At 39.9% G+C, this 14,250-nt stretch overlaps 1 protein-coding gene across 2 annotated transcripts in view; it reads left to right on the top strand.

Moving 5' to 3' along the window:
* Positions 1–14,250, top strand: part of rai14 (retinoic acid induced 14) — a 34,733-nt gene that overhangs the window by 18,137 nt on the left and 2,346 nt on the right. Inside the window, exons 3-17 of one of the 2 annotated variants that reach the window (XM_072455376.1) lie at positions 5,570–5,700; positions 7,210–7,298; positions 7,375–7,439; positions 7,602–7,659; positions 7,737–7,807; positions 10,016–10,122; positions 10,230–10,402; positions 10,544–10,569; positions 10,808–10,894; positions 11,118–11,195; positions 11,579–11,695; positions 12,039–12,140; positions 12,705–13,358; positions 13,490–13,965; positions 14,043–14,205. In XM_072455376.1, coding sequence (XP_072311477.1) covers positions 5,570–5,700; positions 7,210–7,298; positions 7,375–7,439; positions 7,602–7,659; positions 7,737–7,807; positions 10,016–10,122; positions 10,230–10,402; positions 10,544–10,569; positions 10,808–10,894; positions 11,118–11,195; positions 11,579–11,695; positions 12,039–12,140; positions 12,705–13,358; positions 13,490–13,965; positions 14,043–14,205 — 2,397 coding nt within the window. The remainder of the gene's footprint in view (positions 1–5,569; positions 5,701–7,209; positions 7,299–7,374; positions 7,440–7,601; positions 7,660–7,736; positions 7,808–10,015; positions 10,123–10,229; positions 10,403–10,543; positions 10,570–10,807; positions 10,895–11,117; positions 11,196–11,578; positions 11,696–12,038; positions 12,141–12,704; positions 13,359–13,489; positions 13,966–14,042; positions 14,206–14,250) is intronic. The other variant, XM_072455377.1, reaches the window with a different exon arrangement.

The following is a 14,250-nucleotide window of genomic DNA, read 5'->3' as shown; positions in this document are numbered from 1 at the left end:
GCCATGTTTTAGCCTCTCTTGTTGTGGGCTCAAGTTTCAGGGCCTGCTGAACTATTGTGGTGTATACGTGAATGCAGTGCATTTTGTGCCACAGAGAGCAGTAAGCGCTTTCAGATGTGGCCCACTCAAAGGACTCATTGTTTGAGGACACATCTGCTTTGTTGGAGATAAGGAGCTCGGAGCAAACCTGTTTGATCAGAGTCCATGCACTTTGGAGATGGCTTACTTTTACTTTTTAGTACATTGTCCTTCCGTCCGCTCTGCTTCCTGTATGGATACTTGTCCTCTTTGTTCAGACAGACAATCTAATGAGTTCAAGAGTCAGGGGAGGCTTGTGTCGTTTGCATGTCTCCTTCTCTAACCTACTTTCCTCTTGCCTTTGTTTACATCCATCTTCCCTCTCAGCATGTTGGTGGCATGGCTCTGTTTACATGAACATCACAGCTTGTAGTGCTTCATCTTCAAAGGGTTTCAGAAATACACCACTTTCAGACTAATGGAAACATGTGCCAGGGATATTGAGTAATTCTGCCATAACACATGCAGTGAGTCAATCAGTCTTCTCTTTAATGGATCTGTTGTGTAGCAATTTCTCTATCTAGTGTTATACATTTTAGCTGGACTCAATCAAAGCTGGCAGTGATGGTTTCAGTCTACAAATAGACAGCAGGAGTACATTTCCTGATCTTGGTTTCTGTTTCCTTGAGAGAACTGTGAAGTCTTGGTAATGAGCGTTTGTCTACAATCCATGTCAACAAACTTCCCTCTCATTGCTCTGCTTCTTCTCAAAGATGTGTAATTTGTGGGTTGTGCTTGTGCATGGCAGATTTACTAACTGGAAATGTTTTTTGTTGGAAAGCCTATTCATGTTCAAACTCATTGTTCCAGTCTGCTTCCAAGTCTTGCTCATTGATTCTTCCCGTCCCCTCCTTCTTTTGTCCTGGCATGGACAAACAGGAAACATTTAGGGTTATCAGCGAAGCCTTTGTGTGTCAAATGAGTGTCAGGCTAAAGACAGAGGGGGAACAAACACACCCAAAACCCTCTGTAAACACACTTATCATGGCCCAGGAGACTACCAGGGCCAGACAGGAAGTCAGATCCATTTCACTTCCTGTCTCTAAAATAGGTGTAAACCCAGGATTTGTGAGCAGTACTCATCTCAGTAAAATTGACTTTGTATGGTGCCATTCAGTGAAGGCAGGAAACACAATTTGAAAGTGAATGGATAGTTTCTGAAAAAAATTAGGTCAGTAATGTAAGTTGAAAGAATGAAATATATGTTTCTATCATTAATCTGTTTTCTTGGATAGGGATGATTGACATATAGATTAGCCAATCAGGGACACACATGATTAGTTTGTATCAAAACAAATATGGCTGCTTACGAGGAAAAAATAAAGAAAAAATATCAGAACAACACAACATTGCAGATTTCTGCAGCCAAAAATATGTTAATCTGTGGTGAGAGAAGTTTGATTTTAGATAGATGCCCAATGAGAAAATACACAAATCTGATTGCACGGTACTGTCTGAGTTTAGCTCGAGGTGAGAAATATCATACTTGACACGCAAAGAACATGTTGGGTCAGGATTTGTAATGACAGACAGTTAAGGAAGAAACGCTTTGTTGAGTAGTACTAGTAGTAGTTTGGGTCAAGTTTAGGCAATATTGGCAATGTTTGGTAAAATGTTGGTACTCTCAGCTAAAGCATGATCTCTCGGTCTTTGCTGCGTTCCAGTCGCCCTCGGAGGTCGGAACTCGAGGAGATGTTTTGCATTCCAGTGGTCAAGTCGAAAAAACTATGAGCAATACATGTCTGGACTGCAACGACTCAAATCAAACATGATAGATGATAAAATGCTAGAAGGTGCTCAAATCAATCAAAATATGGATCCGGTTAATTTATTTATCCACCCTGACAGTGTGATTACATCTTTGAAGTTATAAATCAACATTTGAATGCGAACCTTTTCTTTTGTCATAACTCTGTGTAGACATTAGTGACATTAGCATAACAATGCATTTCTAACTGCAGAGGCTCAACGGCAGCACAGGAGCAGCTTCACAGACAGCGGGGGGAGTAAAGAGCAACTAAAGAGAGAAATAACACAAGGACTATCAATAATTATTCAGATGTAAAACTGTATCCAAAACGCAGGACGCAGCCTTATTGGATTGGTTAACGCAAATAAACTCAGGGTTTTGAAATGTTGCCCGAGTTTCCAAGTAAGAATTCCGAGATGTGTTCTAGTGTGACTTTACAAAAGGGAACTCGGGAAATCTGAGCATTTGTACAGTATTTTTTTCCATAATGAACAAAGCCAGTGATCCTAGTTTTGAATTTGAACAGTAAGTACTTTCTCTTTCAGTTTACTGGTGCTGCTTCGTTTCCAACGTCACTTGTTATAACGGTGGACTGAGCTGATTGTAACTTCAACAGCCTTCATTATCCCTCTGTGCTGACACACCAGTGAGTGGCACTGGTCGGGAATGTGGCCTGAAACTGGAGCAGTGCATTCCGCTCCACTTAAATCTGTCCAATACAATGCAGTCACATTTGGAGCTACGTCACGTCATCACAGACTACTTCTTGTGGAAAACTAGATTGGTTCTTGCACACAATCATGTTTGCTGAATAGTCAACGCGCTATGGGTTTGGACCCCAAAATTCTTTCTGGTGAATTTCTCCTTAAAACAATGTCAAGAAGTTTAACTGTAAACTGTTCTAAAACTTCAGCTACTTCTTTTAAAGGTATTGTGTACACGCTAACTACTAGAGAAGTTAGAAGGCCTGTTCACCCAAAGTCGTTTACATGGAGACATACGCCTGTATTTCAAACTGAGCCTGTAATTTAGTGTGTCTCAAACATATTTAAGACGTAATACATTACTTAAACAATATGGTGTTTGAAAGCTACTGTTAAAGCTTATAGAGTTCATGTGAGCTTTCAAAACGCGCATCACGGGGCATTTCTTATTTTACTTGTCTCACATGCACATTTTAGCTGTAGGTTGAATGATTAACATATCTATCATTAATTATACTAATTAATAGAGCTGCAACAATTAATTGACTGATAAATACTAACCTTATTTTGTTAATCATTATCTGGACTGTGTAGACTTTAAAACACAAACAAAAAGGCATTATGAAATCAAAGTGTCAAAAAGAATCAATAATGATACACTTTATTTGTAATAATAATCTCTTCTAGATAGAAGCCTTCAGTCAGCATATTTTAAACTTAATTTGGTTAAAATGTATTATTAAGTTTAAAGAAGTTTCAATTGTATCATTTATTGTGATATTTTCATTTGCAATATATCGCCCTTCAAAGTTTGTTATTGTGACGGGCATAAACGGGACAATCGTCATTGAGGCTTTACACATTTGTGATTTGTCTTTGGCCTATGCTTTTTCCTCTGTAAATGGCTAACAAGTAGCAGCAGCACGGCCTAAAATGTGGTCAAGTGAGTGCAGAGCAGGTCCAATAAAAAGAATAGAAACAGAGCACTGGGCCGTTGATTTGGAATCCAACCATGACTGAGTGACGCTGGCTCTGTGAAACCACACTGAACATTATTACACTCAGGTTCCTCTCAGAGGCCTCTTACAGGTTTGTGTGGTTCACCACTTTTTATAGTGGCTTTGCTCAATGCTTGTGGCTTTGTCTGTAATCGGAGCTTGTAAGAATGTGCAGTGTATGTTATGATGTCATTTCAAGATGGTCTAAAACCAGCTATTTTTTGTTAAGAACTAAATAGACGATGTATTACAGTGACATCTAAACCTACATTTTTTTCATTTTAATCAATGTGCTCAAAGGTCATATTTAGACTGGCAAATGGTAAGAGAAAAGACTTCAGTAAATCCAGTCTGTCCTTGACTATAATGTGAGGTTATGTCAGCTGCAAGAGTTCCAGTCTCTAGTGGTTTGTGTGTGTCGTATGAGCTGTAAGAGTTATACATTTAACTATATGAGATGTCCAAGTCTAATTCTAACCCTGTGCAACCTATACAAGTATTATTGTTTATATGTAGATGGCTCTTTCTACTATTTATGGATTGTGTGTGTCCTCAATAGCACTATTGCTTCCACACATCCTGTTGTACCTTATCATAAGATAAAAGGATTAGTGGCAGCGTGTTCCCTTTGCTCATTGGAGGGCATTTCATTCTTTCTTTTGGGCCCCTGATGCCTGCTGGCTGAACACATGGCTGTCAGTGTGAAAATCATGAGACTTCAGTTGACCGCATTCTCAACTCTGAGTGAGAAACTATTAATGCTGCACCAGCACCGCTGCAGCACATGTTCCTCTTGACTGTGCCTTATTGCCTCACCATATTTCACCCCAATATTAATGACTTCATTTGATTATCATTAAAGTGTTTTTGGATCATCTTATTTAAATAGTTTGAGAACTCCTTTTTAAAATCTATACAATGCAATAAATGATGGCTTCTTCTACTATTTTAAACTTCGGCCCGTGATGTCGTTGGGCACGATGCTATACTTACTGACCTGCAGTCTACGAGACACCTGGAAGACGTATGTCTCTGTCAAAGCTCAGCTGAGCCTTTGTATCCACTGTGGTGCACCTTCTACTCATCTTACGCCTGCTCTAAATAGTTTTTTCTGTTTCAGAGCACTGCTTTGAAGCCAGATCACAAGGCATCATGGCTATCAGATTCTGTATATGGCTTCAGTTTGGATAAGAATAATTTTTCCAGACAGACTTTTAGGAAAGGCTGGGTTCTTCTCAAAGATCAAGTGAATATCTTTCACTGACTTGGGTTAAAGAGCCTCCTCCTTCAGAATTGCTCATCTAAGCTGGTCGTGTGACCAAAGGGGTTTTTATAGCTCTGCTTTTTCCACCAGCTGTGCAAAATGTATTGCAGCGACTGCATTTGGGTGTGAGCCTCAAAGCTATTTGCACTCAGTATCACTAGGCTCTTCCTAAAATGGGGTACATACAGTGTGCCTCACCAGCTATTTGAGGAGTCAGTGAGTTTACATCCTTCTGTGTAGGTCACTGGGTCAGATTGTACTGTGTAGTGTCGGGTGTCAGTCTGTGTGTGCAGTGGGAAATAAACTTTATTCTCAACTTACTGACCCGCTGCCTGCAAAATAAACTGCTTTTAAACACATCTACTGTGTATACTACAGAATAGACATACATTCTAATTTTGTTTTTTTTTTTAGGAGAAAAGATGGTAATTGCAATTTTCGTGATTGGATATTTAGTTTGTTAAGATGTGACTGTCATTTATGCTCACAATAAGTGTGAGTGTAATTAGGAAATGTTTCTTTGGTTAACTACAGCCCAAACTTTTATAAACTATCAAATATATTATTCAAAACATTATACATAAGGCCATTTGTTTTTTATCAGAATGTTCAATATTGTGAGAAAATATTTTTTTTTGTGTGCCAAAACAATAGAGAATCAGTAACAGTTCAGGTGTCTCCAAAATGCTTCACCTCAGCCAGCATGTTTGTTGTTTTGACTAGTTTATTAGACTTTAATCTCCCATAATCATTGTTACCTGTTTTTCTTCTGTAGACAAACGAGTGGAACAAAAATGATGAGCGTCTCTTAGCTGCTGTTGAACATGGGGAAGTTGACAAAGTGACATCTCTGCTCGCCAAGAAGGGCTCCAGTGCTGTCAAACTTGACGGTGAAGGCAAATCAGCGTAAGTAAAAACTCCTTTTGTCATTCAATCTGCACATTGGGAAGTTTATGGTGTGGTTTATTGCTCAGAGCTGACCTTTAACACATTATTTTTTTGGGAGTTAACAGTTTAAGGGAAACTGTGACTCGAGTTCTGGCTCAATGTGCAGTAACATGTTCTATTCCAAAAGCACAGGTTTAGCTAAGGCATTAAAATTCCTTCTTGGAGCCAGAACATTTGTAAAAAAAAAAAAAAATACCGGTAATTTGCTCTGTTTCGCTTTCATGACTGTAAGTTTTATTATTATTAGTCATGTTGCCAACAGATACAGCTGGCCTTGTGCAATGGCCAGGAAAAATATAAGTGATTGATCTAAAAATTCACCCAGGATATTTACAGACAAATAAACCAAGTCAGTGAAACTGGGTCCTTAGAAGAACAATATGATTCATGTGGATATGATTTACCACATGAAGTTGCAAACTGTATTTGTGCTGAGACATGGACCAAGTGCACAACATTTGTACTTCTCCAGCACAAAAAAATACATCCTTGTTCTAAAAATAAGTGTTGCCTTGACTTCTTAATGGATGGCCCAGCCCAGAAACTGCCTCTTCAATAGCAGAACTGCACAGGTCCCATTTTTTCACAGTTCGGCCACATATTGTTGATAACTCTGTGACCTCCTTTAGATGTAAGATTTAGACGAAAAGACAAAGAAACATTGGATCTTAATGTATTCACTAAATTTAAAACTGAAAAACACATTTAGACAAATTTGTAGAATTTCCAGCAGTCTGAAATAACTTATTTGTACACTTACTGTGTATATATGTTCCTGTGGCTCTTTATCTAGGCATTAGTTCACATCTTTGAATGAAGCCATAGCCCTTTTGTTTGGGGTCTCACCATTCCATCTTTTCTATAGTATCCATGGTGATAAAACCTGATTGAAAGGCATGTGGCCGAGTTGCATGTGTTTATACTGTTGGTTTGGCATCAGGACGAGGCTGGCCATGTGCGGCTTTTTCATTCTGCTCAGTGAGCTGAAAACAGTGGTATTGATTGCCCACTGCACACATTTGCACAAACAGACAGGCCCTAATGACAGAAACTTTTGCAGCTCCTGTAATACTGACCCGACATTCCTGCACACAAAGCTTTACCGTGTCTTAGTCGTTAGCTAAAACATGTTCAGATTTATTTAACTACTCCTTCTCACTTTGCCACAGTCCAATTTATTGAGCACATTTTGAACTTTAATAAGTCTAAGGAGGACCTGAACAACAGAAATATTAACAAGCCAAAACAAAACTAAGAACATTGAAAACATGACCATAATACAGTGATTATAATGTCATAATAATGATAATATAATGTAAAGTACAACAGAGAAAAGGCACGTGTCTGTGGGTTTGTGCATGTATATATGCCTAAAACCAGAGTATTTAACTCAGAAAATACTCCTGATTCTAGATCCTTTGGTCCCTCCAAATACTCATTCTGATGTGCTCATGTATTTGTCCTCAGCCTTCACGCAGCAGCGGCCCGAGGTCAGACTGAGTGCCTGGTGGCCATCCTCTCTCATGGAGCTGATCTGTCAGTCGCAGATGCTGCAGGTAAAATGATAACTTAGCAATGTGTTCACAAAAGAGACATTTATGATACTCAGAATTTGCTTTGATTTTCCTCTAGGTTTGAGTCCTTTACATCTGGCAGCCAAAAACAATCATTTAGACTGCTGCAGAAAGCTCATTCAGGTAAGAACTGAATTGTAATTGTTTTTTTGTTGAGCTACACTAAGAGGCTTGAGGAAAAGATTTAACTGCATCCTTTTCTTAAACTATGTGCTGGATCATATACATTTAAACAATGTCAACTGCCCTAAACTTCAAACTGTAAACTTTCTGTCTTATTTTCAGGGGAAATGCCCAATAGATGCCGTGGACAGCTCGGGAAAGACTGCCCTCCATCATGCAGGTACGTGTGTGCCAGTATTTACAGCTGAAAAATATGACAGATCTGTAGGTTAAGCTAACGGTTCTCATTGTGATCAGCTGCCAGTGGGAGTGTCCAGGCTGTTCAGCTGCTCTGCGAACTAAACTCCCCAATCAACATGAGAGACGCAGTAAGTGTTTCTGAGCTCCATTTTGAAAGTCTACCATTTCTAGCACAATACTAGATGTTGATATGTTTGACAGCTCTTTGCTTATTATTATTAAGTATAGTAAGTCCGGGTGAATAATTGCCCTCTCGGCGGCCAATATTTTGATGAATATTGTGGATGTTGTGAGCGTACTACGTGGTTGTAGGTCAGTTCTGTGGGAACCAGCTCTGAATCCGCAGACATGTGGTCTCCATTGCAGCGCTGCTTGATGCTTGTGGTTTTTGCCAACAGGGAAGTGAGAACATGATACGCACTTACAAGAGAAAGTATGATCATATTAGTGACTGCTTTACCTGTTTTCGCTTATATTTTCTCCCTGCAGCATCAGACATACACAGTCCAATATTATGCGCTGAAATTACCATGACATTGTGTTAGGAGCTCTTTGCATGGATTCACAGTGGTGGACAAATAAATGTACAAATGGTAGCACATTAAAAAAATCTACCTTGGTTTTGAAGTACCTGTTTTAATATGTACTTTAAGAGTATGAGGTTAAAAAAAAGTTAAGTAAAAGTATTTCGTACAGATTTTGAGAATTCTTAAAGCCTTACATGTGGTAACTTTGATAAAGATTTGTTGTTGTTTGTTCAACAGTAGCAATTCACATCAATTTCTTAATTTCCCAAGTTATTTTAGGTATATATTTTTATTTGCGCGATGAAAATTTAAATTATAACCCTCAAGACAGAATGTTACCGTGAATATGCTAAAAATAAAGATGCCTTTCCCTCAAAAGCAGCGAAGTAAAAGTGAAAAGTATATCATTTTTTGTGTACTTGGTTACTTTCTACTATTGGGAAAGAAGATGTATTTACGTTTCTACAAAGAGAATAGAAGAACGACTAAAATCCTTTCAGACTGACCCCTTTATTTTGTGATCTCCACTGAACAACTCAGTATGATTTGGAGAGTGACCTACTCCTGGGCAGTGATCGAGAGCATGTGTCTGCGAGCTGTGCTGACTGTACTGGGTGACTTAGAGACACCAGACCATCATGTGGTCTGTAACTGTTCAGTCTTGAACCTTTTAGCCTCAGGGATACACACATCAACACCTGAATTGTATTATACCCAAGTAAACATGAAACCATGCATTGAAAGGAACATCAGAACATCTGCCAGGTCTTGCACAAGCCGGACAAAGAATGTTTATAAAGCTGTATGTGCTGCAGGGTAAAGATAACTGAAAACATCCTTACTATTTAAAACCTGAGCCACACAAAGGAAGCATGGGCTTATTCATATATGTGATTTCCATAAAGAAGTTGACAATGAATGATAAATATTTGGGTTAATTCAAGTATCGGTGGTATTTATGTCACAACATCAATGCATGCACAGACTTTTTCCTGAACATAAACAATGCTACAATTATTTTTTTATGGATAGAAACTCCATAATTTCAACATACAGCTTTAGGCACTTTGGACATACTCCAAGTGTGTAGTAATATTACCCAGGGACAAGTTAAAAGTAAAGTCTGAAAAACATATCCTTCTCTGAAAATGAATTTAAGTAAAGGTAATGGAGTAACTGTGGCTCATTATTATTAACCTTTGATAAAGTATACACAGTGGTGTAATCTCTTTAATACTAATTTGAATAGTCACTCGCTGAGTTTTATGGGGGAATGTGCCAGCGTGCAAGTGAGCGTGGCAAAACATGTCCAACCGTCAGGCTGGTTCTAGATAAATACCTAATGATGAAATACAAACAAAATAAACCATACCAGGGTAGCGACAGCAAGCTGACTATAAAAAGGTTTAAAAATGTCTCCGCTGAAAGACTGTTGAAGATAGTTGGCAAAGCTCAGAGGAACCCACAACATAGTTTGGCCTCGCTGTGGTCAGAGTGGAAACAGCAAACTGTAATATAACACACAGCTACAGTATTCACACACTCGCCCTATTCTTTGGCCCCATTGGTTATATACAATCAGCCTTTGTGTCTTTAAAGTCTAATTTGGGTCAGACATTTTGCTATTACTCTGGATATTACCTCAAGTTAAGTTTTTAGTCATTTGTTTTCGGCTTCTGTGGTTCATTAGAAAAGTATATGTAATCTCTGAAATGCAGGTGATCAGGTCAAGGATGGGGAAAATGCATTTACACCCACATAAGAGTAGGGTGTAATTTCTCTACCTAAACATAAATATTTGTTTACTAGGATGGGCTCACCCCCCTGCTGCTGTCAGCCAAACATGGACACGCTGAAGTCTGCGGTGTATTACTGGACTTTGGGGCTGAAATCAATGCGTCTGACAACAGTGGCAGGTACCAAACAGTTTGAACTAACTTTAAATCCTGTAAGTTATTCTCACTTGCATTATGATTATGTATATTAGCATGTCAGTGTGATGATGCAGATGTCTGTGTTTTAGGACAGCTGTTATGCTGGCCTGTGAGACCAACTCTGCTTCAGTGGTTGACTCTTTGCTTCAGCATGAAGCAGATCTGTCGGCCGTGGACTCACAAGGCCATGATGTCTCTCACTACGCCAAACTATCCTCCAGCTCTGAGCTCAAGACTGCTCTGGCTAAGCAGCAGGTCACAGGTACTACACAAACACCAACTGTAGCACCTACTTCAGGCTTACTAGTATTGAAAAGTAGCCAATACTGCCCCCTGCGGGTGGTATATTGTATTGACACATTTAACCTTTAAAATGCCATTAATACAGTTTATTCTTCTACAGATCCAGGACCCATAAGAAGCCCCCAGGTAATGAAAAAGAAACACCTTTCTTTCAAGTGTATTTTAGCTGAGAGCTCACCGGTCTTTATCTGATTCGCTGAGTCAAACATCCAGCTTTGATTTGTGACAAAGTACATCATTAATAAATCTCTTAGTTACTATTGTTTTTTACAATTCTAGTCTTCACTGATTCTCTTCACACTAACAGCACCAATCATACTAATCCTTATCTGTGGCTTCTCTTTTGTCTTTGCTGGCTCCTCAGCATGATCAAGTAGCTAAGCTAACTGATGAACGGATCACAACTCCCAAAAAACGAAAAGCACCTCCACCTCCTATTAGCCCGCTGCAGGTAAATGCCTGTCCACTTCAGTCTGCTACACTTCAGCATCTGAGAATGTGTGTGATTGGACAAATGCACCTTCAAAGTTGTTGTGTTCAATGTCTTAGGTGTGAAAGAATGTTGGCTAAAAGCAATGATGAGAAAATAGTCTGCTACTAACATTATAATAAATACAAACATTAGAAATAGAAATACTTTCCCTTCAACCAATTCAACATGTTGATATGTTTAGAGCTCTGGACCATCGTCTCCCTCAGCTGGCACGCCTGCCTCTGGCAAAAGTGACACTCCGAAACGCTTCAATTACAAGGTAATGCTTAAGACAATAAATATACAGTAATAAAACATAGAAAAAGCAATAATATTTAACTAATAAGCACTCCTACTTACACCCTTATGTGCATGTGAATGAAATCATTTTGAGTTATAAGTTCTTTTTTGCATTGATTCAAATCAATATTTATTATATTCTTCTATTCTTTACAATATTCTTTCATCAGGACCTGAGGCACAAATGTTTGAATGTCTATGATTTGTGATTCTTTAGCACGTCAACTGTGCTGAATATTGCCTTTTGTATTTTCCATTCTGCTTCACCTCCACTTGGTCTACTCCTTCACATTCATCATTTGGCCAAACCCCCTCCCACTCCTCTTTCCCACTCCTTCACCGCCTTCCCTGGCTTTTTCACAGGAGGATGAGCTCAGAAGAATGGCACAGAAAGAGCTACAAGAAGAGAAAAATATGTTACTCGACACTATTGAAAACCTTAAACAAACTGTAGAACAAACTGGGACTGAATCAGAAAAGGTAAGCCTTGGTTAACCGTAATAACTCTGTACTTTGGTTTAAGTCACAACTAGTCAATTTCAAACCGGGTTAAAACAACCAATGCATTTATGGCTTTGAAATGCATGCTGGGTGTGTTTTCTTTAACTAATACATACAGTTGTTTACTAATCAGTTTGTTATTCTGTATATAATCTTTGCTGTGTTTGTAGTGTGTTGGACTTATTCACCTTAGGCATTCTTGCAAAGGTATAACTAAAGCTTAAGACATGTCATGGCACGTTTTGTTTTGCAGAAGGTAGATAGTGGTCCTGAACATGGCTTTCATGTTTTTGTGGGCCTTTGCATGTGAATGTGTTGACAGGACCAGTACAACCTAACTGCATCTTCCGCCCTGGTTTCTGCACTGCAAGCAAAGATCACTGCACTTACTCTGGAAAATCAGCAACTTAAATGCAAGAGTAAAGTAAGTTAGCTACTAATTCACCTTTTAGTGAACATACAGTGGCCTTAACAAACGTGGGCCCTGGGGCATGGTTTGAACTACTCTTCACCTGACAAATACTTATACAATATAAAAAAGAATTATGAATAGGAAAAAAGATGTATTCAACACAATCAAATATCTCCCAGAAGTCAGTATGTTTACCCTGAAAGTTTCAAGCTTAGATAAATTAGAGAGAGATTAGTGTCACAAAATACTACATTAGTATTTAGTGTGCCCCTGCTTGCTGGATTGGAAGCAGTTAGAAAATATATGCATGTATATTCAATTTTTGGCACGGCCAGAAATGTTTTAGTCTGTACTTTAATATGTTTTAAATACGCATCACAAAATAGGGAATGAAAACGTGCACTGTCCAGATTAGAAATACCACAGTCTTATAGGTTCATAGGGTATTGAGGTTATGGTCATAAAACACCCTTTTATGGAGTTTGCAGCTACTAATTTAGCACTGTACAGATATTAGCCACTTTGGGCCTATGTGTAATCTAGCATTAGAATTGGAATGCCTTTCTTTTGTTGCAGCAATATAACAACGAGGAACTTCAAGACAGTCGACACAACAGCCTGACCTCCAACTCATCCTTCCACTCCACCCAGGATGAGCTGGAGGTGTCTCTATCCCACAAGGACAGGCAGACTGAAGAGGACGACGGTCAGAGAGAGAGAGGGGGGAGCAAAGAGGAGATCCAGCTGCTCCGTCAGGCTTTAGAGGGCGTGCAGATAAAACTATTAGAAACCAGAAAGGAGAACCGCTCCCTCCAGGCACAGCTGCGACCCGAGCGACCGCAGAAGGAGGATGAGGCAGTGAGGGAGAAAGATCGTGAGGCTGAGCTCATGGAGAGCCTGGCTGAGCTTCAGGCCAAACTCACAGACACTCAGGAGAGATACCACCAGGCCCTGGAGGAGGTGGAGGAGCTGAGGGTGCGGATTGGACTGGGAGACAATGATGAAAAACAGGAAGTACAGAGAAGAGTACTGATGCATGAACATGAAGTAAAACAACTCCGGGCCCAGCTCCTGCAGTGTGAAAACCAAAGAGAGAAGTGTCTCCTACAAATGAAACACCTGGAGGAGGCTTTGAGGAGAGCAGAGGACAAGCACAATGGAAAAGAACACCGAAGCACACAGATTGAGGATCTGTACAAAGAGGCTCAGGAGGAGATCAGAATGCTTCAGGTAAGACTAACAGATTAAGTGTTGTAGATGGTATGAACTCACCATTTGAGCCTGTTCTGAAGATACTGTCATGTTGTGAGGTAATGCAAACACCTTCATATACTATAAGGGTTGTTGATTTCTTTGTTCAGGAGGCTCTAAGGGGAACAGTTCCTGTGGAAGCTGCTGCTAAAGACTTTGAAGAAATGAAGGGAGAGCTGAACGAAGTGATCGCTGGACTACAGAGACGTCTCCTGGAGCTCTCTCACTCTTACAGTGAAACTAAGAGCCAGCTTGGCGCCGCACAGAAACAGCTTTCGGATAACAGTGCTTCTTCCTCTCCGACTTCAGAGCAACAGCAGGGACAGACTGAAGCGCTCAAAGGCAGAGTGGAGGAGCTGCAGGAATGTCTTCAAGAGATGGAGAGCAAGTACTCCGCTGCTCAACAGGAGATTTCACAGGTTCGGCAGGAAGCTGAAAAGCAGATGGACAGTTCTGTGTCTCTCACAGACCACACACAGGTTGTGTCTTCTATGGGAAATGCCATTAAAGAACTGGAGAAACAACTGGACACATTCAAAGAGCAGTTACATCAGAAGACATTGCAGCTGGATGCTCTTCAGAATGGGTAAGGAATTATTCAGGCCAATCAAAAGGAAAATAATGTGATTTAAAGAGTGTTAAAATCATGTTGCTTCTTTACAGACTTGCGTCAGATAAATCGTCTGATGACTCTGTGTCTCGTATTGACCATGACGCCTTGAAAGAACAGTTGAAAGGTGAGGTGAGCCACCTGACGCAGCTCCTCCAGGGAGCGCTCCGGAAGCAGGATGAGATGGCCCTCGAGGCTGCTGATGCATGGCAGCAGGTACTGCACGAGTGTCAGAAAATTGTATTCCATATTTTGTGGTTG

Source organism: Eucyclogobius newberryi, unplaced genomic scaffold (assembly GCF_026437365.1).
Source record: "Eucyclogobius newberryi isolate DKJ021-1_F unplaced genomic scaffold, fEucNew1.0.hap1 SCAF_2, whole genome shotgun sequence".
Taxonomy (NCBI): Eukaryota; Metazoa; Chordata; class Actinopteri; order Gobiiformes; family Gobiidae; genus Eucyclogobius; species Eucyclogobius newberryi.
The sequence above is the reverse complement of the archived record's forward strand: the minus strand, read 5'-3'. Positions and strand labels throughout refer to the sequence as shown.